General features: G+C 48.8%; 1 protein-coding gene across 1 annotated transcript in view; it reads left to right on the top strand.

The window, feature by feature from the left end:
• Positions 1–26,016, top strand: part of LOC106746214 (ABC transporter G family member 9) — a 132,741-nt gene that overhangs the window by 87,751 nt on the left and 18,974 nt on the right. The window contains exon 2 of the mRNA XM_014622525.1: positions 25,314–25,474. Within this exon, the coding sequence (XP_014478011.1) occupies positions 25,314–25,474 (161 nt within the window). The remainder of the gene's footprint in view (positions 1–25,313; positions 25,475–26,016) is intronic.

The raw sequence follows: 26,016 nt of genomic DNA, 5'->3' as shown, positions 1-26,016 counted from the left end.
TTGGTCTTTCATTCTTTCTCTCTCTCTCTCTCTCTTTCTCCGTCTCTCTTGGTGATGCCTCGTATCGTTCGATGTTCGACGGTCGACGAAATAACCTTCTTCGGGAGGCACCGTTTCAGTCCTCCAGAGGAAGTATGAAATTAACATCCCGAATTTGCATTTTGATATTTGGGATTTCCGATCAAAGTTTCAGCTTCCTTTTGAATAAACACGGTTTCTAACACACGACGGACTTTGACTCGTCCGCCAGCGCACTGAGAGAAAAATTGTTTTCTCGACCATTTTTATTCTTAAACTGCTATTGCCAATAAAACCATTCTGTCCAAACACGTATGAACAGAACGATCTTTACATATTTCAACGATTTTCGTAAGCAAAATTTATATAATTTTGCAAGACAGTTGTTTGTTGATATCATACAATTTCAAAAAAATTATACATACAAAACTATTATAATTTTAATACTATTGTCATCTTTATAGCTGTGTATTTTACGACTATGTATTTTTGATCTAGATCCGTTTCTCAATTTCGAGTGAAAACATCCATTCGACTGTTCAGAGTGGTGAATTCACTATGCATGAGCGGACTCGAGCAACGTTTTATTCTAAAAAAACTACCATATGTGCGACAGCGACGACTCATTCTTTGTATTCTTACTGATAGAAATTATAGTTACTTTTGGCGCCAACAATACCATTTTCACGATTTTAACCATGAAAATAATAGTAGCAATATATTTTCGCGATTAATATAACTATTTTTGTGGTTAAACCGAGAAAAGGATATTATTAGCGCTGAAAATAACTACAATTTTCTCAGTGTATACAAATTACCCTGTATGAGAATATACGTTAGAATTATATTGGGCAAAATAAATTGAATCTGTCTGGATTTCTCGTTTAGAATGGCAACTTCATTTAGTTGGTAAATCGGAATTCCAATTAGATCCTACAAAATTTTCTATATAGAAAGTCAGATAGATCCCATTTCCCCTGCCCAAAGCTTTGCAGATATTTTGTTCAACATGAATATAAAATAGAAATTTAAAAAAGAGGAAAACTTAGGGTGAACACTGGACAGAGAAAATGGAATCTGCCTTCCTACTTAGAATCGTACTTTTTGAAACATTACAATTCTAATCCGAATCTTCACAAATTTCCCAATTAGAATCCATCATTTCTTCTTTTGGAAAATCGTAATAGATTCCGGTCAGATCCCGGAAAATTCTCTATGTGAGGAACCAAATCTATTTATGCCCCTAATTTTTTTCTTGTTATGAACTTTCAAATTGCACTATGAAAAGAAGCTATGTCACCTATTCTGCTACATAAATAAGAAACAATCGTTATTTCGCTATTTTTCGGCGTACCGATGACTGAATAAAGCGGTTCTGTTTTATACAGATACAAATAGAATACAGTCTGCCGACGGGGAGGGGGCTTCCCGAATAAACCGTGGTAGCGTGCGCGTTAATAACGTTTACAAAAGAAGAAGCGTCTCCTCCCCCAAGGAGGGAGATCCATCACCCCCTCGTTCGCGCGCCCCTCTCGACCGTATTTATTATCCGGGTAAAACGATGGCGCGCACGGAGATTGCTCAATAATTTCCGCCGCAGCCCGATAATCACCTGACCGTATCACCCGGGCCGCTTTATAATGTACCTCGCTCGCTCGCTCACACGCGACTTTACCTGCTCACACGTGCGGCGGAGTGACCGTGCCTCGAGCGGGCGCGCGAGTGCATCGAACGAGGTATCCAGGCTGACACCCACGCCGAACGCTTTCTGGGCCGAAAAATCGCCCCGCTCGCTCGCGCGCGTGCACCGCCGTTCACTTCCGCGTGCCCTGCCGTCGCGACAGCTCGCCGCCCGCTCATTCTCCGCGGTGTGTCGGCTTGAATGCACACGCCGACGACGACTGCAGTCGGACCGGGCCGGGGTTCCGGGTCGGTTTTTCGCCCTGAAAACGTCGCGATTGTCGAGGCCCGGCCTGGTCGAGCGAGGCGTGACCGGTTGTCCGTTTTTTCCCGCCATCCTCCCGTCCCTCTTTTCTCGTTATCCCGATCTCTCTTCCTCCCCCTCTCTCGCGATTCCCCATTCTCAAGCGTGCCTCCTCCTCGCGCACGCACGTATGATCCACGCGTTGCGTTCTCGATGCTTTATCTACGTTAGCTATCTTAATTCTCTCAACTAACCAGCCATCTTTCTCTCTTTCTCCCTCTCTCTTTCTCTCTCTGTCAAACTAGTCGGATGATAATTGCAAGCTCCCAATGTCGATTGTACGGTTTTACTCCTTCGTTCCGGGTGATTTATCGTTATCGTGCGCCTCTGCGCTGAGAGAAATTCAGCTGAAATTATATAGTCGTTTTCGGCGGCTCAATTATATCTTCTTCCGGTTCTAACCTGCAAAATAGTAGTCGCAATATGTATGCGAGACTATTATGACATTGAAGCAACGCTTCTGCCAGAAAAATGAGTACTCCTGATCATAATTCTTTCATTTTCCAAAGTGTTCGTGCCGTTCTGTAATTAAAATGTACGTGCAAACGTTTCTATTAATTTTAAAATACAATTAATCAATTTAAATACGCGCCATCTTGTTCGATGACCTGTTTTCCGCACAATCCCAGGTCCATAGAAATTCTATAGAACTTCTGAGCGAAGAACTGATTAAAAAAAAAAAGAAAAAGGAACGAACGTTTTGCGTCAATCTGAATGATTACAAATGTCAAAATTTTGTCTCAACGAGGTGAATACCTGAAATCTTCCTCTCTATCATCATCTCGCTCAGCGTTCTCCGTCTCCACACGATTCTGATAATTTCACGTTAGCGCTGCCTCCGCCGAGGGAACGCGTTTATTAAACTCGTCGGAGTTGACACGTCAATTAAACTCGCGTGCGTATATTTTCTCTCCCCACCCCCGAAGTTTCTTTTTTCTCGGTGGAATCACGCGCGGCGAGTGTGTCACGCACGACGAAGGCTTGGTGACCGATAGCCGCGCGGGAGAGAAAGCAAGGGATTACGTAAAGCAACGCAGGCGTCAAACATTATTTCCTCACCTTCATTAGACGACGTTACGCGGCAACAATCGAACGTTCGGCTAAACGTTAGGAAATAATCCTGCGGGGATGCTCGTATCGCGGCGTAAAGCGAGTATTCCGAGCGCCAACGAAGAGTACTCATCGTTCGACAACACGTTACTCCCGCTGCGTTCGACTTGCTGGGTCGGCTTATGGATTCGTCTGACGTGCATGTTGCAGCTAGTACTTCATGGGTTAAAACCACGGAAGGAGGTATAGTTCAGCCGAAAATAATAAATAATCGCAGCGGGATTTCTCTCGGTGCGAGGAGAAGAAGCGAAGAGAGAGGTGGGAACGAGATGACGAAGCGGCGGAAGTCGCGCGAGCCACCACGAAGCATCCAAAGAAGCGGTCATCCGGGGGCTCAGAAACGAGAGACTCCGGATTAATCGGGCCTCGAGCGGCTTGTTCCGCGCACGAGTCACGGTGAATTTTAGCGTTCCGGGTCCGCGCGGGAGCGACGATAACGCGCGGAAATAAACGCGCGCGCTCGATTTCAAAGGAATCGCGTATGCACGCCTCCGCGTAGCCACGCTTTAATGTAACGTATACGTTGGCCCTATCGGACAATGGTCACCCTGTGCGGTAGCCGCGCGGTAAGCGATCGGCGAACGCCCACGCTTACGTACACTGCTACTCTTCCGAAGGCGCGCGAGTCGTTTCGCCGCGTGACGGATCGTTCCCCATTACTCTTACGCTTACGAGCGAGCGAACGAGAGAAAGAGAGGGAGAGAGAGATCGTCACGCAAAGTCGCCCCATATTCTGTGATCATGTTCCGCTTGCGTTGCACCGAAATAACGATCGAGCTTAATGTGTTGCGCTTTCGTAGAAATTAGCGGCGCGACATCGGCCGTAACGGCGCACGCGAATCTACGACCGTCGGTTCCGCGTCTTCCCGTCCCACCCAGAAAAATATACAGTTATTTTCGGCGACAATATCCCTTCCTTTTTTACTTTTATCTTTTATTGATTTAAAATCGAGGCCACAAGTAATTAGAACTTCTCTCCGTGTGTGATTTACTCATGCTTCGACTCTGATGTGATGCCTTATAAATTACCGTCTACGCTGTCTCAGCGTCGAAGTGGGTCGTTTCGGGTAACGTTCAAGTTAAATCCGTGGAATCAAGAAGTTCACCGGAGAAGTAATGAGTGTCGTCAAAGTAGCTTTTCACCCCTTCCAGGCAACCCCGTATACTGGTGCGAACCACCCTTGAGAGGTGTCAAAGTAACATCAAATTTCCGATTTATAGCTCGAACAAAGCCCGAGTTAACGCTGCACGTTATGTGTGCGTACAGACGATTATTCCCGGGCTGCCGCTGGATCTCCCTCTCTCTCTCTCTCGCAACTCCGACAACTTCATCATCATCGTCAGACGCGCGTCGACATCGCCCGCTCTCGCGTCCCCTCTCCTCCTCCCCCAGCGCGCACCCTTAATTACATCACCGCGAAGATCATTTCGAGACACTTCCGCCGCGGCTCCTCGCGACGTTAACGCGCCCTCCTCCCACCTCCGGCTTCCTTAATTACACCCGTAACGTTCTATCTCCCCGAGCTCGCGCGCACCGCCGTCCGAGGGAGCCTTTATTGAACGCGCCACATTATCTGGAAATGTTCGCCCTCGCGTTAAATCACGGCCCATTAATCATTAACATGCCCCCCTTCCTCCCCTCCCTCCCTCCCTCCTATCCGCTTACACACCACCCCGTGACCGCTCGGTGGATTCCCTCGGAATATTCCGCGACCGAGCACGACGTCGTCGGTCTCGGCGAGAGAAGCTGGGAACGTAAAAGATACAGAGAGAAACAGAGAGGAAGGGAGAGAGAGAGGGAGATAGAGGGGGGGGGGAGGGAGAGAGACGAACGCTGGACATACGCGATTAAGAAGGCGCGGTTTCCTGCCGCCGGTCTTTGTAAGAGATTAATCACGTCCTTAGAAGAGTCGTGTTTACAGCCGAGAGGAGAGAGAGAGAGAACGGTGAAGTCGGAGGGACGGGAGCCCGCATAAAGGATCCACTTACATAAATACTTGCAATCGCCGGCGCACTCGTCATAATTAACCGCGCACTTTCGTAACGCGAAAGCATTCCGCGAGAGTCTCCCAGCCGCCGCGGTTCCGCCGCGCGCGTTTCTGACCCAGTGAACAACGGTCAGATCAAATGGAGGGACGAAGCGGGGGGAGAGCGTATATCTCACGGATAGGAGAGTCGCGTTCACGCGCCAGCGCCGGGAATCGGTAACAGGTAACGTCGTCGTCGTGAAAGATCGAGAAAGAAAGAGAGAGAGAGAGGGAGCGAGCGAGCGTGTAATTACGCGCGCATGGGGCGCGCGTACGCCGTCGTAAATCCGCTGAAATACGAGACACGAATCGAAGCGCAACGTAACGCTAACGCATCGAGCGAAATATTTTGCGCGCACGTACACACGTTGCCATCGCGTTCCACGGCGATCGTAACAGCTCGCTCGGCACCGAACGGGAATAACGGGAGTATTTCGCGATGTAACGAGAGTTCACCCGCCGTCGTACTCTCTCGTTGTCTCGGAAAAAGGTCGCGGAGGATCCGCATATTTTGCGCACCGGCGGATTTCGCGGATATTCGAGAGATCTTTCCGGCCGGGGGATGCCGTTCTCGGGATGCCCGTTGTTCTCCGGAAATGCCGCGAATCGCCGGACGGGACGAGATACACGCAAAGTGTGCACGCGCACCGAGAGAAAAATAGTGATTTTTCGGGGACAACGATATTCCTTTTTGATTTCAAGCAGAGAAATAGTAGCACGCGTTAGGTTATTAATATTGAGACTATAGTAACACTTACGAGAAAAGTAGTTATCTCGACTATTTTTGTGGTTAAAATGAAAGAAGACACACTGTCGTCCCCGAAAATAACTATACTTTTCTCTCAGTCGGCGCTGAGAAAAAGCGCTACCGTTCAAGCAATATTTGCTTGAACGGCCTTGACGGCCTCCTCGACGAAATATTTACGAGAAGCAGAAATATAAATATGATATTTCCTTTGTATAAGTAGACGTTCACTTGTATGTATTAAAACAATTCCGACAGGTATTAGATTTATAATACTGAGAATGTCAGAATTTATTTACGAAAGATATCTACTGTCTGGGCAGAAAAACCGTAATTCAAAATCACCGGGTTTCCTCAACGAAAAAGAAGTGTTATGTAATTCTGGTAAACGCTCTCTTGAATTTAATACCACTTTACACGTACGTTTAATAATTCATTTACAAATTAAGATATTACTGAATTCACGTAAGTATGCATTATGATCTATTAAAAGATACTTACATCGATAAAAATATTGCTCGATTTAAGAAGCAGAAAAACAGGCAATCACCATTACTTGATTCAAGCACTTTTTTTCTACCTATCCATATGATTCATATTTTAAGACTTCCGCGCACGTACACACACACACACACACATACACGTACGCACGCAAAAAAGTCTAATTGAATTTATCTGACGAACAAATCAACGTACGGTTTAGTTGAAGAATTTCTGGCTGTGAAAACCTAATTTGGTTCATTGCGCAGGTCGCGCACGAAGTTGTCACGCGCCTTCGCGTATACATTTTTTTCCCTCTCCCCCCTCTCTTCCTCCCTTTTCCCCGATCTACAATTTAGTGAAACCTCAAGTATGTTCTTATTCGCAATTAAGCACCGCGACGAAGCGGATAAACGCGTGACATCCGCGGTTCCGTGATTAACTAGGCACGGCTTCCGGCTCAACCGAGCTCATTAACGGTCGATTGCATCCTTTGGGAAAGGCGCAACCCGAAGAAACGCCATTCTCATTCTTATTCGTCCAGTCGCCGGGGTCTCGCGTCTAAAGTGTGCCGATTGTGTCACTCGGTTCGAGTTCGCTTTTTGCGCCGAGATGCCGAGCAGCAACGTGTACCTACACCGACCAATGTTTAATCACACACTGGCCACTAATAGGCCAGCTTCATCTCAACATGATCTTCTTACTCAGTTACTGTCTGCTAAAGCCTGAACAGTAAAAACTGACCGAGTTTCTGCCTTGTGATCAGCTTCTCCTGGAAATCTTTCTGTTCAGGTTTTTTCCTTTTTTCCTTTTTTCTCTCGATTACGACATTAAAACGGAATTTTTTGCCTGAACGTGAGAGCGCGTGATTCTTATATATTATTTTGCTGAATAGCTTATTATTTATGAATAGAGGACGGAGAGGCATTGAAATTCTGTCCTGTCTACCGTAACGAATCGGAATGTTTCATTCTTATATATCAAACAATTAATTATACAACACTAATTATACAACAGTAAAAACTAGAACAGCAAAACAGGTTCAATTCTGACGGACGTAATTTACCACCGACGGTCGTTATCACTGACGCTATCTTAAACTTCCTAGAAAAAGTGGTCCTCCCGATTATTATTTGTGGTTAAAATAAAAACGAAAAAAGAGCCTGTTCGGCGGCGAAAATATCTCGAATTTTCCAAACACGGGTTCGCGCGGCGCAGGCCGACGCGTTGACGATTCCCTCCGATAATCCGGAAAGCATTCCGCGCACTTCGTTTACGAGCCCCGTGATTCGTCGCACGCGGTTCGCGCGACGGCGCGATCGGATTTATGTCCCCGAGGCGCGTTTCATAATTCGCATCGCGGGGGATTAACAAGACGATTAAAGGAGGAACTGGGTCAGCTTCGCCGGCGAAGGGCGACCGTCGGTTCTCGCGAAGATCTTTCGCTCCTTCCTCGTCGTCCTACGACACGAGCTATTAGACCTCGAAACAGGGTAGTCATTGAACTCTCCTCGTCGAAGATAGAACTCTCGCGTGTCCGCACTGCTCGTCGCGCTTGTGTGCGTGCCGGTATATTCCTGGATAACGCGTTTTAGTTTCGCGTAGTCGTTTCGCGAACGTGCCGTATGCAAATAGACACATATCCGCGCTGCGTAACGCGCGAGTACGAACCCGGTGGAAATACCGATTATGCGGAACGCCCGATTACGCGTTACGCGTCGCACCAACTATGAAATTGCTCTTAATCCGCCGCCGTTATCGCGGCACGGCGGATTCCTCCCCCGAAATTCTCCCGGTTATCGGTCGAGACCTCTTCGCTCGAGCCAACAGGTCGCGAGATGAAGCGTGTCGGAGGTGCCCGGTGATAATCCGGAAATTTACGCCCCGGGGTTCGCGCGCGTGCACGATTTATCTCGGCGTGTATGGGGGGAGGGGCGAGTTGCCAAAACTCCCTGAGGTATTCTTCAAGCGTTTGTATCGCAGACAGAAGACACGGTGGAATTTGTTCGACTTTCGATTGTGCTTTTATTAGTGATTAATTCGAAAAAGCTCCTCTCCATGATTACTTGCGATAATAAACTCAATATTTTCGGCGCGATTCTTTGTAAAATGGTAGGGGACTTTTTCGTTCACATCGACCTGAACTGTGAGTATATATGTCCCACTTAAAACGACAGGCATGCGTGTGTATCGCGTATAAAAATCGTCGAGTTAAAATTTATTATACCGGTGCGAGCGCGACGATGATTTTAAACGATTCCTACATCGCGCCGGGTTCTCGCCGGGGTTCTCGCGCGGTGATATGCATCAATTAGCGTTGATAGATTAGCTCTTAATGCAATCCATCTATCCATTAAATGGATCGACGCGAAAATGCGTCGCTCGTGTGTGACCGAAACAGTCTATAAAAGCGAGATATCTCGTAGCGACGGGTCTAGGAGAGTAAATATCGACAAGCTTGATTGGATTTCCTAATTAGCCGAGGAATATAATGAGATCGCGCGGGATTAATCGCGCCGACGCCATTTCCAATTGGCCTCTTACGTTGAATTTTTAATAAGCTGGAATGAATTATCGCGAAGATTATCAGGTAGGAATCGACTCGGAGGGGGAAAACACGATACGCCCTTATCGTTCGCCGCGCGAACCGTGTTTGGAATATTTGGGATATCATTGCGGATGTTAATTCGGCCGTTGTTAATTATCGTGTAAGTTTAGTTAATGCGATCCTACCGATGCAACAAGCGCTCACACGGAGGGAATTTTACAGTGATAATATTACACCGTTGGATCTTGTTTAATTTATTATCATTCAATATTTGCATACGCTACACGGAAGGAAAGTGCTGGATTCAAGTAAATAATCACTCCAATATCCCTTAGCAAATTTTTACTCGGGTCGAGTGATCATTTTACTTGATCGAAGGCAAATATTTCCCAAGCAAATTATATAAGTAAAATTTGTTTAATCCAAGTAAAAGTTTGCTAAGGAGTATTGAAGTAATTATTTACTTGAATCTAGCATTCCTTGCCGTCCGTTGTTTATTTCAGAGACTAAATTTTATTATTGAAAAAATCCTTAGTAAGATAAACTCTATTCATGTTAGTCTGTTGCTACGTTATTACTAAAAAATACGGTGAAGTTGAAAAGAGTTTAACAAAAAAACCACGTACACTGAGAAAAAATCTCGCTTTTATAGACTTAAACATTTATTTGCGGGATATTTTTTGTGGAATAAACCTTATATCTGCCAGAAATAAATGTTTGAGCACTTCCTTCTCAATATAATGTTCTCTCTGTGCGCAGGCACACGTACATGAATACGTATATATATGTCGGTGTAGCTCGCGTCACATTAGGTCTCTGCATTGTGCACGGAATCAAAGTCACGTAGCCCGGAATAATGACAGGAAAGCGCGCGCGAGTAAATAACGGAGAAATTCAATTTCTACCGTCGGTCGTCGACGACCTCTTAAAGTACACACGAAGTACACGATGTGCGCCAAAGTGTGCGCTGCGCGAGCTTCCCGCTAGCGCGGGACGTTAAGTGAAGAGAAATCGCCGGAAAATTAGGCCAGCCGGTCAATCGGAAATAATAAATCCTTCGGCGGGATATAATTTCCTAAACGCTCCTTATATCGAGCGAGCGAGCGAACGATCGCGATTGACACTCTCAAATCCGCCGTGTGTTTTTCTACGTTCCGACCCGTTTTTCTTTTTTCCCAATTCCATCTTCCTCACCGACGTGTTCCCGAACGTGCGCCATCGCGCCGCTCGAGGCGGAATTTTCTATTTTCGCGTTTGTACGTATACATATTTTTTTCACACCGATATCGACATCCGAGCCGAGCACAAATTTACGCGAACCCGCGCGTTTCCGGTAGTGCGTGAAATTTTAAACGGCAAAAAGAAAAAGACGGAAAGAGAGAGAGAGAGGAGGAAAATTCTCACATACCGTCGTTTCTCGCCGGTCGATAAAATGTCGCGGGTCGCGCATCCGCGCGCCTTCTCGCGCACGTACGCATTTTCTTTTCGTTTCCTCCGCGCGGCCTTAAAGGAAACCGGTAGAAAGCTGCGGCAAGCCGTCTCTTTAAAAAGTGCATCCCGCGAGCATCTGGGATTAGAGGAACGAACTTTCACGCGCGGATATTTTCTCTCCGCGGTTCCCCGATGCATAATCCACGAGCTAATCGATAGCTCTCCTCGTTGGGAGTCTTTAACCCGCGAGAGAGAGAGAGAGAGAGAGACCAATCGTCTCTCATCGGACACAGCCCCGCGATATTTTTTTCAACTATCTTGGTGCAGTGTGACGTTTTTGTCTCCTTCGAATCGCGAAATATCCAATTTCTGTGTAATTGCGGGGAATTAGAAGGTACAAAGAGGAAACACGCGGAAAAAGACATAGAGAAAGAGAGAAAGAGAGAGAGAGAGAGAGAGAGGAATCTGGGACACACGGAGAGTATTATACGCGATGTCCGCGACAACGAGAGCCACAGAGTCGGTTCTACGGCTCCTCTCGTCCCTCTCTCTCTCTCCGGCGATTTCTAGTTCCTAATAGCAGACAGTCACAGCACGGCGGCGACTATCCCCCCTCCCCCCTGTTCTCGTGTTCTAATGAAATTTTCATCGACGTCATTATCCTCTCTCCAGGACGCGGGTCGCGCGCGCTGACCGAACTGCCAATCGCGTACCGAAATCAAATTCCGCTCGAAATCGACGACGGACGAATCGAGCCTGTGGCGGCTTTCGCGAATTTCACGATGCGACCCGGTATCGCGGATTTTTCAGACAGATTTTTCTCGTTACCCCTTATCACCGGCGAAAATCGCCGCAGCGCGCGTCTGACCTGACAGTCGGTGCTGAGCGCGACTTGGAAAAGAGTTTCTCGGCACTCGCATTCCTTTGCACTTTCTTCGCTCGGCTCGCGGGGAGGATCTTTCCGTCTCGCGATCCGCTCGCGCGCGCTCTAGCCTCTGGCTGTTTTGCCGCGGCGTGTGCATCGCAGCTGTCAATTTCCGACCGTCCGACTACCCGAGTTCCCCGGGATTTTCCGGATATTCCCGGATAGCCGAGTGTAATTTCAGGCGTTGCAAATCCTTGATTTTTCTAATGATAACGAGTAAAAAAGGAACGCATCGCAGGCTCGTAACTGTTTGGAGGAAAAGCACTAAAACTGACGTAGGTACGGCGAGCCGACATACCGATGTCCCCCAGCTGTAATTATGTTATTAGCGTCGTTTGACTTTTTCCACGCGCTGAGGTTCTTGCCGAGGCATCTTCTTGTGAAAATTAAAGTGGCCAGTTAACGGCGAGCAGTTTATTTCACAATGCTGTGTTAGAGTGTAAGTTTTGAACCTTTTCAATCACCTCGGATTCCGACTCGTCGGAACCGCGAATACACAGGCACCGAGAGTCGATCGGTCGCGATCGGTGGCGCTAATTGAACATCGAAGCGGGGAAGAAGAGGAGGAAGAAGCCGCCGCTCCAGTTAGTCGGACGGAGATCCCGGTGGTGATATTTCGGGGCGAACGGGGGAAGGGGACGCGAGAATACGCGCGTGGTGGCGTTGAAATGAAAGGCGGTAATCGCGCGCAGACCACCCACGTTATGCGGACTTTTTTATCAGTTCGCACGCTCGACCGATCGCCGCGCGGTGATAGCGCCTGTCGGTCGTCATCGTCGTCGCCGTCGGGAGAGTCCGACGCACGAGGAAGTAACACCGTTGTTTATATACAGGGTGGGTATCGCGGACGCTGCGCGTGTGTGTGTTCAGGCGACCGCAGCCTGCCTCCGCGAGTTTCGCCTTGGGTTTCTCAACTAATCTTCACATCGGGCGACCGTCTCTTCGAAATTTCCTTGCTCCAACGTTCGATCTAGCTTTCCAACGTACATTTTCATCTCTTCCTCTATAATTGCAATTAAACGTATGATATATTTCGATCTCGTTGATAGATTGCTATTGTTACTCAACGCAAACTTGCTTTTTCGAGTTTTCCTTCTCTCTCATTCTTCCTATTATTTGCGACACGCAAGAGAGACGACGGGCGATCTCCGACAGCAATCACCCGCGTCCGCACCGCGAATTTTGGCTGCGATTAATTTCAAGATGCAGCGGCTCTCGACTCGGCTCGCGGAGTTGGTTAATTTCCGTTTATACTACGGATTACCAAACACTCCGTGTATATGCATATGCAGCACGAGGTCAACGGCACGTTGGAAAACAAGCGCGCGGCGCACAGTAAGGCTCGTATATGCACACGCGGTGTACGCGTGCGCGTACTCCGTTGTATATGCACGACGGTAACGTCGTGAAAGAGAGAGAGAGAGAGAGAGACCGGCCGTCTCGGCCGCGAGAGATCTGAATAGAACGGTATCATTTTCGAATTTGCCCGCCTTTGTCGTTGCGCTCTTTTGTGCCCGTGAGAAAGCGTGCACTGAAAATAGGATTTAGGTGTAACGAGTGCGAAAATTTCGGTGACAGCCGACCGGATATTTAATTTAATTACTACGATCAAATAATTTCGTTCCGCAGACTAAATGAAATGTACAGCATACGGAACTATAAAGTGCTGTATGTACAGTACGCGAAACTAAATTATTTGGTTGCTCCGATCAAATATTTGATCGACGTTATATTGATCAAATTTTCGTATTCGTTACCAAATCCTTTTTCCAGTGTGCTTCCGCGTGCCGAAATTAATTTCTGGTTATTTATCGCGGCGCGTACGCAAAGTGACTCTCTCTCTCTCTCTTTCTCTCTTCGTGACTCGGCTCGACGAACGCCACGAATCAAACCGAGGAAACCGCACAATATCTCGCATCGCGCTCATATCGCGCGGGATTCCCCCGAAATGGCGGAACTGTCGCATCGGTCGGCGCCGACGTTAGAATTTACCGTAAAAGAAGAAGAAACAAGCTGCACCCTTTCTCTTCGAACGTTAAAAAAAGGAAGACACACCTCAGCCGGACCGACGACACTTTACCACGTGGATTGTTGCTCGAATAATGATATCAGTTGGGCGAAAAAACGCACGTTAAATTCGCGTTTAAGGCGAAACGCGGTCGACGAATCGATGGTCGCGAAGGAGGAGGGGAAAAGAGAGGAAGGAAGCGAAGGGAAAAAAGAAGGGAGTAAAGAAGAAATGAAGAAACGATCGAGCGGCCGTTGCGGCGCCATAAATTACGGTTAGGGGTTAAATACCGTTACCGAGGATCTTTTAATACTTCACGTGCTCACGCGCGCGATTTACGACAGTCGTACCGGGAGAAGTGGCTGCTCGCTGCCTGACGATCCCGCCGCCTTTCAGAAGGACCGCAGGAACGGAGGACCGCGCGGACGGGCGGACGGTTGACTCGAAAGGGAGACTTCGCTCCGAGAGAGAGAGAGAGAGAGATTCCACGGCAGGGAATGCGAAAGGGAGGGAACGAGAGGGAGAGAGAGAGAGAGGAGAATTTTTCCCGCGCGGTGAAACCGTCCCCCGCCGTGGAGGCCGATCGACTTTCCGTGCGACGACCCGCGCCCGGCGCGGACACGCACGACGCCGACGCCGTCGACGCCGACGACCTGTCGACTCGAACCGCCTCGGCCCGCCGCCTCGTCTCGCCCCGGTTCGCGGTGTTCACAATGGTTAATTGAATCTTCGGGCGAGAAAGCGATCGTGCAAATGTCACGCGACTTCGTTCCGCGGAATATAACAGGACCCGGCGGGTAGGGTGCTTATTTACGCTGAGAAGATTCCGAGAGGAGTCCGTAACGAAGGAGTGCCGCCAAGGGATAACGCGGCAGAAAGATAATCACGGGCTTGTCTTCCGTCTTCGCCTCCTTGCGGGCTTCTTTCGTAACTTTGAGCGATGTATTTTCGCACCGTTATCGCCGTGTCGTCGTCTCGTCGCTTAGCTTTTCCGTCGTGCATCACATCTGCGCAACGATCGCGCAATGACGACGATGATATTAAAAGAAGGATCTAAACGAGTACCAGAATTTGGTTAATACGCGCCGGGCCAAGTGGGTTTGATTACTTCAATCAGATGATTTCCAGTCCCGTGTACGCTGTATGTACACAGTGTGTACACAGAGAAAAATTATTTGACGATTTTTGATAAATACCAAAGTTTCGGAAGGACAAATATTTGCCGGCGAAATATTTGTTTACTGCAACCAAATATATAATTCAGTTTGTATACGCTAAATGTCCAATATGTGAAACTCTACACAATATTGTATGCACAGTACAGGGAACTGAATTAATTGGTTGCTCTAATCAAATATTTGATCGGTATATATTAAGCAGATTTTATTACCAACTTATATAACCGAATCCTTTTTTCCCTGAGAGTTACAGAATAGGCCTGTGCCTCGATAACGATCGACTGATTTTCCATCTCGACGGACGGATAGCGTGAAAAAAAATAATCGTGGCAGTCGCGGCAATTGATTGCCGAACGACAGCTCGTCCGATGCGTCGCTCGTTTGCGAAACGCACACGAGCGAGTTACTCGCGTACATACGCACGCACGCACTCACGCAACGCAACACGGCCATATCTATGCAGAAGTTAGACGTTGAGCGATCATATTAAGTATATATACGACTGTGTCACAGGTCATCGGCCCTTGGATATTCTTGGCAAGGCGCGCTATCTCTCTCCTTCCTCCTCGCATCATCCTCGTTCTCCTCCTTTTTCTCCTCTCACTCCCTCTCCTTACGACGACGACGGGCGACGGCGACGACTCCTCCGGGGCTCGTTTGCTCCCTCTTCTGTACCTTCCCCGCTCGCCCTCAGACTTCTCTTTTGTCTTCCCTCTCGCCCGAGGACCCCGACAATTCTTTCTCTTCATCTTTGCCTCCCTTTTTCTCCCACTTCTTTAACCCCTCTATCTCTCTCTCTCTCTCTCCCTCTCTTTGCATCTTTCGCTATTTTTCTCTCTCTTTTTCTCGCGGCTACACGCTCTCTTCGATCTTCAATTAGTTTCTGGCAGATGCACTTCCAACGCTCTCGTCAACCGGAAACGATACGACCTCCCGGAACTTCAGTAGACGGTTTCTTCCGGATCGATCGATCGGTCGGTCGGTCGCGTTCATCGACGGCTTAATAAATTTTAGGTAATTGCCGAGTATATCGCTCGCGTAGGAGATTTCTTGGGATCTAATTGAAATCCAATTCGACCACCTAAGCTCCCGCAGATAAAAATTAGCGGTCCCTATAATGTAACTGAAATTTAGTTAATTTGACTAATTTTTCGTCCCCGGACTTAGTTTTCGTCTCCCCACAGCTAAAAGTTAGGTCTGGTAACTAAATTTCAAATGGACAGCCGATTCCTTTCTTTCCGCCAGCGTGGGCCGCGTGATTCCCGGCGAAAATCGCTCACGGACGTGGCAAGGACGTCGTGGACGTCCGGGAGTCGTTTCTCGCTGACAGATCGACGCGGTCTCGGACACGCGAGAAGACATCAACGCCGGCGGTCGGGAGCGCGACTACCCCCGCTCGGGCGAAGTGCTTTTCCACTGACCTACCGGGAAACTCATTTTTCCATGTAAATACGTGGGCTTGAGAGGAGCGTGGGCGGATATGGTAGGCAGGCTAGGCAGTGCTCGGCAGCGGTGTTCGATGGTGCGTCATCGTCGTTTCTCGCCGAGGAGAATAATTTAATCCGCTTACCGAACGAAACGAATCTAAGCTACCCGCGACGGCTACTTGACATTTCGACTCGGCCGTTGCATTAGGCAGCCGTAACGCGGCCGTAAAATACTACCAGTTATATCTCCGTTTCTTTTCTTCTCTTTTCCCAGCCTTTAACGAGAGACCGGTCAAAACCGGGAAAATCCGATCGAACGCGGCGTGTCACACACCGTTCTCGACGGACGAATATCGTGGCGTCGCGAATTCGCTAGGCGGTGCGCGACCGCCGCCGCTTTCTAAAAATCGGAATCACCTCGGAACGTGAGACGAGATCTCGTTTCGAGAAATGGAAATCCGGATTCCGCGCTGCCCAATTAACACACAGTCGCGCACTAGGCGCTCTTATGCCTCGGGGAAGCAGAGGGGAAAGGGAGGAGGGAAGAAGGGAAGCTCACGACGCTCACCGTGCCACCTTGCACACACGGCCCAGAGGTCAGAGTTCCTCCAGCGAAACGCGCAAACAGTCCGTAGTCGCGGGGAGACAGGTCACGTGTGTATGTGTGTGTGGACCTCACGGTAAACAGAGACGCGAGAGAGGGCCTTGAATATATATATATATATATATGTCGTATATAATATATAGTATATATATATATATATATGTGTTATACGCGAATACTCTCTCGCCAGTGGCACCGGCGGCTTTAGAGCCGCCTCTGCGATATAGTAGAAGCTGTGTGCGAGGAGGCGAAGTACGGTCGGTCGGTCTGTCGGGCGGGCGGGCGGACGGGTGAGCAGTCGTGGAACAGTGACCTCCTGGACCAGAGATACAGTTATTGCGTTTACTCTCCTTCATGCTCGGCACGTAGCCGAGCACGAATACGCGCGATACACCGGGGCGTCGCGCCTCGGTGCGCGTTGCACCGTTGTCCGCTGTTGCGCGTCATTGCGGCAACACTACGCGCTCGGCCGGATCGTTATTCGTCGCGCGAGAAAATTCGCGACGTCCACGACGCACCGTCGGTTCGGACGGATCTCCGCCTGTCTCGACGTAAATGCGTGCGAGATATTCCGTGAAGAATCCTCCGTCTATGCGAGCGACTCTGTTCAGGCTCCGATGCACGTTCCGCCGCGATCTTCGCGCGGATCCTCCCGACGCGCACTGTCCGTCAGCTGTTTTCAACGTCCTATTCTTTATTTCGGCTTTTACTCGAGTCGCAAAATGCATACCGAAAGTATCGGCCACCCTGGTAGAAATCGGACCTCGCGGGTGTCTCGCTAGAATTTTTATCAACTTCGGATTAAAATCGAACTTCAATGCGCAGCCCGCTCGAAGCGAGCCCGAGTGTGACGTTCTACATTTTGCCGATTAACCCGAATAATAAACGTCCCGAGGGAATAAGTTTCCGCGAGTGGAATAAATTTCCCGTCCTCTCGCGCGGCCGCCAGTTTACGGGCAGACGCTTCGGCAGGAGCTGCCGTTTCCCTCGCATCGTCGCGTAGCATCATCGCACGTTGCATCGCACGTTGAATCTCTCACGGACGATGGAGAGCGCGCAGAAAACCCGTTTCGTGCGACTGAGCGAAACGGGGTTATCTCGGTGCTTAGCGGCGCGAACGGTGCGTCGCGCGGTTTATATATACGTGCACGGCTCGTCCGATCGGGACAGATTCGAATTTGGCCGACACACGGCAGCACGAGAGCGCGATAAGAATTACACGCGCGAGGTGGAGCGGGGGGGGAGAAATTGGCGAAACGAGCTTTATAACACGCACGCCTGGCTCTCTCGTTGACGCGCGGACGTTACACCCGGAAAGTCGCGATCGATCGAAATATGACGTAACCGGATAATTAAACGTTCGATTAAGTAGCTTTTATCCCCCTCCCTCCACTTTCTTCCTCTCTCGGAGAGCTTCATCGGTCGACGATAACGCGATGGCCGACTGGAAGCAGAACACCTTCGTATGTACTGTAGAGACGAATTCGCGAATGGCGAGATACCAAAGCGACCTGGTTCGCGAGATATTTCGAGCTTTTTCAATTCGGGGACAATGACTCTCCGTATGTTCGAGATTAGAGAGAAAGAGAAAGAGAGTGAGAGTGTGTGTCCTCCGATCGAGCTGCTTACGCTAAAGTGGAAATAGGAGAGAACTGCTAAAATCGCACTGTTTAAGATATTTTTGAGAATGTATATATTACGCAGAAAACAACTTAATTCATTCAAGTTTCGGTTGTATCTTCCATTGCATTATTAATTTTATATATTTACCGCTACATCGCGCTTATATTTAGTAATGACGGAAAAAACGTGATGCGGCACGATTTAGAAGTGAACGATACGTGTTAAGCAACTTTACAGTTTGAAAAAAAAAAACCGGTTTTTTAAAGCTATTTTCTCCCCCACCTACGACCCCGAGCAACAAATCGAGCCTATCCTATCCTGACCTTAATTGCACGGAGAAAATATTGTAGTAAGAATTGCCACAGAATTTTCTAACGCTGGACCACACCGGAATTATGACTGAAATTATGACGCGTGTTGTAATCTGTAGTGACATGTACACATGAAATATGTGCATCGTCAAAGATTACAACAAGCATCATAATTTCAGTCATCACTCCGGTATGGTACTCCAGCATTACAAAATTTTCTGGTGATTTTAACCACATTTTCCCCGTGTACCCTTCTCACGTGTACGTTAATAAAGGTGAAATAATCGTATGCGATAATTAAAATTCGCCGACATCGCGCGAAAACGCAACCGTCCCCGGCCGTGTCTTCGACGTGGGACGTCGGGTCGTGCGAGATACAAGCAACTTCGCCGAGCAGATTCGCGAAGAATAGCGTCAACGCGGAGAGATCACGAAAATCGCGCGGGTTATCCGGTCGTGAAAACCGCGGTGGAGGGTACGACCGTTGCTAGCCGGGCTGGCACGCTCGTACTTTCTACTACGGGCGCTCATCGCGAACTATGGACGATAGCGAAGTGATAAAACCGCATGAGGAGAGCCGGACACACCGCCGCCGTCCCACTTTCCGACCGAGATAGCAGCGCCGATAACTCGAGACGCGGTCTTTAGACACTTTTCAGCATAAAGGAGGAAGCGTGAGAGAGAAGCCATTGCGTCACTTCCCACCGCGCACGCGACGTTAAAACCAGATGAATGAACAAATAAATCAGATGCAGCTGAAAACTTTTGAATCTGCAACGGAGGTTAGCCCGGATAAGGACATGCAAAACTTTCGGGACCTCTTAGGGTCTTATTTTAGCCGACCTTCATCATAAAGCCTCCCTTCAGTTTTATTTGATTAATTTCATCGATATGACGCGAAATCATGAAGACAACGCGGAACTGAAATCTTCAGCTTTTATAATCCCACATATTTTAATTGATTTTATCAAACCGACAAATAAAAGCACGGGCATTGACGAGACAAAAATATAACATCGATATTTTTGTCTCGGTCTATTAACCCGCTCGAGAAAATATTACGAACATCGATTTCATTTCAAGCGCCACGTCGGGACACCTCTCGGGGACGACACCTCCTCGAGGACGGGGTTTCGTATCGAGATGTGTTCCGCGCACGAACGAAGCGCCGTTCTCGTTCTCTGCCTCTTCCCGCCGGATTATCTGCGCGCCCGAGCGCTGTTTCCGCCCATCCATCCACCGATCGATCGCTCGCTCGCCCGCTCATTCGTTCGCGCGGTTGTCACGCGAGCTTATCTCCTGCCCACCGGCGATGACTAGCGGGCTGCTTCTAATCCGAGAATATTCGCGGGCGCGAATTAGCCCTCGCTTCGTTTATCCGGCGACCTTATCAGGTGAGCGCGCACCCTTCGACGAGATCGGCCGCCCGCAGTTCGGTTCAACGAACCTCGCGCGAGTCACCGTCGCCGTGTCGCCGGGGTTAATAATCGGGGTTGCGCGCGACTTTCTCCGCATCGTGTTCCGCCGCCGTTGAACGTCGACCCGACGAACTCTCCGCCCCGAATCGCCCGTCTTCTCCGAGCTCTCGCGCGACCTGGAGTAAACGCGATGTCTTCCAAGCGACGCGCGGCAAAAGCCGGCGGATAAGTGAATCGCGTGCGGAGAGAGGATCCCGCGCGGGACGGGTGTCTAAGCATCGCCACATCGCGTGCACGAAATGAGAGAGAGAGAGATTCGCGAGGGTGATGACACGGAGGTATTTTTGGGACCGGTGGGAAAGGCCGCCCGCTCTGAGGGAAAAATCTCGGGTATTTTTGCGGCTATGATCGCACAAATGAGAGAATTGTAGTCGTTCTTCCAGTGGGCGTTGCTACATGTCTTGCGCTTAGCTTACTTCTGAAGATCTCCCAGCAACGAACCGAGATTAGTTCAGGACACCCTGTATACACTGAGAGAAAAACGTAAAAAATGCAAAATATATTTTTTTACTCGGCGGGGCATCAACAACATATTTACTTGCACCAATATACATATTTTTACATCGGGGGAGGGGGGGTTTAAATGAGAGAATATATATATTTTTTAAAATATGGAACTTTGCATGAAAGCGGTATTATTTGTCCTATTTAAACAAAGAGATCGAGATTCAAGTAAATACGTTATTAGCACCCGTTGAATAAATATTTTTTCTCTCAGTGCGGTGTATTTCATTGTAAGGAAACACCGTCCCGAGGCACCGCGGGAGATCGGATCTCGCTCCCGGTATTTTGCACGGAGATTTCATCCGCGCCGGCTGCTCCGCTAACACTTCTATTTGCGCTACATATCGAAGCGTATATTCGGCTATTAACGATTCGCGTTACCGTGGAACGTCAACATGTCCCCTTATTATCATTACAATTGACTCCGGCCCGCCTCGTGCTGAGCTACTTGAAATAGGTACGGATACAGTTACGATAAGCTCCAACGAGTCTCGTGGGGATTCGCGCGCCAGGCGGAAATGTTATCGCGGCCGGGAAACTTGGCGGTTCTCTCGGCTCATTGTTGCCCGACGGTTTAGGGAAAGTTAATCGCCCGGGGTTTGCGATAAATACCGCGGATCGGGAACGGAGTCGCGAAGGGCGCGCGCACGAAAGCGCAGATCGCGCCGGGATACACACGAGGTCCAATTATTAATTACGCGCGCGTATCTCCGCATCGGTTCAACGAACCCGGGCGGGGTTAATTTGGTGAATTCAACTTTCTTCGGCGGGACTTAACCCGCGAGACCTCCGCTCGACATTGAAACGTGACATTGAAGAGAAGGTGACGGAACCGAACGCCGCAGCGGGGGACGAACGTTCGACAATTGTTTCTTCTTAATTCCCGATGCGCTTGAAATATGTACGGAACTCAAATCAGACGACACGAGTCTACCGTCTCTTTCGTGAACGTGCGAATTAACGGATAGTTGTCCGCAAGTATAAATAAATAAATACACGACGAGTTTGAACTTCTACCAGGGCTGTTTACACACGCGATTCGCTCGGTGAATAAACAAAAATCTGCACGCTACATTCGTTCGTCGTGAGCTCGAAAGATCGCCGTTGTGGAAGCTGCCCGCACGTTTTCGGCTCGGGATCCATCCTTCTGCCGTGGTATCTCATCGCTTCGATAACATTTGATCCGTGCCGGGCGAACGTGCGAGATCAGCCGGGAAGAGAAACACGCGTCTCGGTTTACGCGGTTTGTTATGTCGTTCGAGGACTCCCCGTCAGTATCCGGGGCCGCCGGGACGACGACCGGTGGTGCCGTCGTAACGAACATGCGAGCATGCGTCACGTTTGGCGCGTGCGAAAGCGGAAAAAGCGCGCGATAGCGCGCAAAAAAGCCGGCGCGCCAGGGGGGTCGACGAACTCGCGCGGAGGATTCATTCGGCGTGCTCCCCGTAACTTCCTTCAACGAGACTTAACCCCTTCGCGCGACCCCGACTTGACACGGTCGCCGGCGGTTAAGAGCTCCGTTCCACGTGTATGCGTACACCGTATGTGGGTGTGCGCGGCAGGCAACGAAGGCGGTGCGACGAAATCGAGAAATTAACTTCTGGCCGGGCGCGAGATGGCGAAATTAATTCGCGCAATCATTCACGCGTGATTGAACGGTCACGCTCCATGGCAACCCTTCAATTCAGCCGCGGAACCGTGCGATCACTGTAATCGCGCACTGCTCGTCCGCTCGCTCGCGCGTTACGAAATTACATCCCCGATCCGGCATGAGGGCGAGGAGGAGTCGCGCCTTCTCTCGGCCGAGCCTGAGGGATAATTGCGTCTCTCCTTTTCTCTCTCTTTCGTGCGCGCGCGTATGTCGCATGTACGCCTGTGACACTGAGTAAACCCGATGTTATTTCAACGGGGTCGACGGTGCCTCCGACAGAATAGCGAGAACGATAAATATCACTCAAACGGACGAAACCCGTCGGCTGAGGAGTCTCTTTCCCTCTCTCTCTTTTTTCCTCGCCCTTCGCTTCTTCTTCCTTCTCGCTCCCTTTTATTTCCCTCTTTAGCTCCTCCCCGCTTTCATCACTTCCCCCGTGCCCCGGTCTCTTTTTTTCTACGCTGCCGAATGTTAAACGCGCTGTCACACTGTCACAGGAGCGAGACGTCTGAGAAATGAGAAGAAAGCGCGGGGCGCTCTTTTAGGCGCGCTCTCTGTTATTATTATCGTAAAATCTATATCCGTGTGAAACGCCGCTGACGGTGACGGATGCCCGCGAATGTTTCGATAAAAGCGTCGGCGGGGGCGGCTTCGGCGGCACGGATTTTCCTTCAATGAGAGATCATTTTCCGAAAATAACCATGACTCTCGTTACGTCATTAATCCACGCTACCGCGCCTACTCGGCGTATTGGCTTCGGGGGCGAATCTCTCTCGTCGCCGACGGTGGGGGAGGAAGGGGAGGCACGAGAAACGAACAGTAGAAGTGTCTTTCTCTCTCTTTGTCTTTCGCTCTCTCGCTCTTTCTCCTCCCGTGTACCCCCGCTCTTTCTTCCCTCTGGATATCGTCGCGCAACAGCGTGGGTTCAATGAACTCGAGATGACGTGATACCGCCATGTTGGGAATTTATTATCTGAGTCCGTTGTCCAACGACCCCCGGTTGTTGTTCCTTTTTTCGGCGAGTGCACACCGTGCGATTCGAGCACGCGTTCTTGGCTTAGTTTCTTCCCGATTTCGCAGCGAGGGCCGCCGCCGCCGCCGGGACGACGACGCGGGGTGCGCGTCACGCACGACGTGCGCGCCGTCGTCACGGAGGAGGAGACCCCCGTCGTGTAACGCCGCGCACCGATTTTTCTCTCCGTTTTTCCCTTCCTTTTTTGTCGCGCCGCGATGGACGGTTGTCCAATGCGCGCGCCTTTGCGACTCCGCGTATCGCCATGAGCGAGCGAGCGAGCGAACGCGCCGAAGTTTACGCAAGTGTCTTATCGCGCCGGGTTCGTTACTATTATCTTGCGGGAACGCGGAACGATAAAGCGCCTAGGTTCCGTGTAATAACATTTTCGTCATAGCGGGTGCTCAGGGGAGTAGGAGGAGGATATGGCGCAATTATGCGCGCGCACGTGAAACGTTTGCTGAATACATTGAGAAAAGATTTTCCTTTTTTTTTTTAGATAAATAAGGTTATAAATAAAGTGAATTTATTTATATAGTAATCTGTGAAATAAATCTTATATGTGTAAATCTGTTTGTTAAAATTACGTTTCGTTTAAAATTATATATATAATTAAAATTATAATTATATTAAAATATATAAATCGAATATAAATTAAATACAAATTATTATGAGAAAATTATATGTACATAAATAAATATATTATTTCCGTGAGATAAACTTTATATCCCACGAATGAACTTTCAGATATTTTTTCCTCGGTGTATTTATTCCGCTATCAACTTCTTCACTCGCGTTTGTGGATGATTTTCGAGGGCAGGGGGACGGAAGAGAGGAAGCCGAGGGAATGTCCGTCCGGGATCGCGACGAATCTCGCAAGGAACGACGGCCTTGGGAAATAAGAGAGTGGCTAATCGGCGGCAGGTGGGGTGAAGAGGGAGGGAGAGAGAGAGAGAGAGAGAGAGAGAGAGAGAGAGAGATCCGCCAGCGGAATCGCGCGCGCGAGGCCTCCTACACTGCGAAACGCCATTTCTCGGCGTAACGCACGCCAGGGCTTAATTGCCGTCGCGGAATAACTCCCATGAGACGTCATTGTTATTATGAAGCTCGTTCCTCGCGGCCGTGCTCGCGCGCGGACCGAGTAAACGCCTGCCTAGAACCCACGTCGCTTCTCTTTTAACGACTGCGCATGCACACACACACACACACACACGCACGCACGCACGTCACATCCCACGGCGAGAGCTAGACCACCGAAACTCGCCCGAATGCGCCAAAGTCGCGCTTTTATGGGATATTCGCGAATGTTTCTGCGAAACGTTAAATTCGGGTTAATCTCCGCCAACGCGCCATATCCCTCGATAAAATCGTCGCGACAATCAACGCGTGCTTTTCTTTCTTTCTTTCTCTCTCTCTTTCTCTTTCTTTTTTTTTTGTTCTTTTTTCCCCTCTTTGCGAAAACATTTTAGTGGCGAGAGGTGTGTAGAGCTATCTAGATCTGGCGGAGAGGTAATTAACACGATTAGCACCGGCGATAACTCCGGGGTCTCGTATGCGAAATGTCTATCCCGGTGTTTTACTGCAACCCCGCAGAAGAGAGAGAGAGAGAGAGAGAAAGAGAGAGAAAAAATGGACAGAAGAAATAGTAAAGAACCGTTAAGGTAACTGATAGCGAAACGTGTAAAAGCCGGCGCGGAAATTTTATGCCGGCGTCAAAATCACCGGTGAATAACAGTGTTCACTTAGGAATAGAATATCGATGGCTCGGAAGAAGTGACCTCGTGCGCGAAATCGGCACAGTTTTCGGACGAAACGAACATTTCTCTTGGAAATTCCACTTTGCTCAGAACGATAGCATTTTTTTCTGTATTTCTCCGTTTTTTAAGGTTTAAAAAAAAAAGTAAGCCGAGAGAAAAGAATTCGGAGAATTCGCTGAATAAAACATCCGAGAATGAACATTTTTGCCAGCTCAGCTTACAACGATATGGCGGTTTCAAATATATCGCATGTTAAATGTACGTAAAGTAATGGAAAATTACCCCCATTTGTAGCCCCGAGTCGTTCGAGATTCTCACATTTTGGTGGAAGTAAAGAACGGGAGAACCGGAGTGAGAAAAATAGAATAATAGAGAGAGAGGAAAGAAAGTAGTCGGAAGAAAGAGAGAGCGAGAGAGAGAGAGAGAGAGAGAGAGAGAGAAAAAGAAAGAGACAGGTTAATCGAATGCACGGTATTCCGTGTTTGATTGCAGAGTGGAAAGCTCAGCGCTGCAGTTGGTGTGCCCGCTGGATTCTCGTCCGGTGCAGCTAATCTTCCGAGGATTGCAGGTGGTCAGGGAGAAACGAGCGCTTCTCCGAGATGTCTCAGGGGTTGTCAAGCCGGGCGAATTATTGGCCGTTATGGGCCCTTCAGGTATGTAAATACCTTCGTTCTATCGTCCGGTGGATCTCGCACATCTTCTCGAACTTCGCGCGTGAACGCGCGCATTACAACCGATCACGATAATTAAAGACGGTATAGTGTTTTCCGCGCCAGAGTCGTCGTCCTCCTACCGTTTTTTTTTTTTAACAAAGAGAATGAACAAGGAAAACCAAGTCGAAATTTTGGTCCTGCGTTGAACCTTTGGTTCTATAACACGGTAGGAGCTAAAACAGCAAATAGGTAATTTCAATTCTAATGATACGCACAGGGAAAAAGTGCTAGAATCAAGTGAACGTGATTATCAGTTTCTCCTTAAATCAAGTAATATCTTCATCAATTTAAATGTATTTTAATAGCTTTGTGATGAATACTTGAACGCAGTAATATATTGATTTGTAAATAAATTGCTGAACATGTCATATGATTCTAAATTTAAAAGAGTAGTTACTAGAATTACGTGATACTTCTATTTGTAGAATTAAAGATTCAAGAGAGAAGTTGGTAAGTGTTAAGAAGTTAATATCGTCGGAGTA

Source organism: Dinoponera quadriceps, unplaced genomic scaffold (assembly GCF_001313825.1).
Source record: "Dinoponera quadriceps isolate SergipeBrazil2010 unplaced genomic scaffold, ASM131382v1 scaffold566, whole genome shotgun sequence".
NCBI lineage: Eukaryota > Metazoa > Arthropoda > Insecta > Hymenoptera > Formicidae > Dinoponera > Dinoponera quadriceps.
Note: the sequence above shows the minus strand (reverse complement) of the source record. Positions and strands in the feature narration are given on the sequence as shown.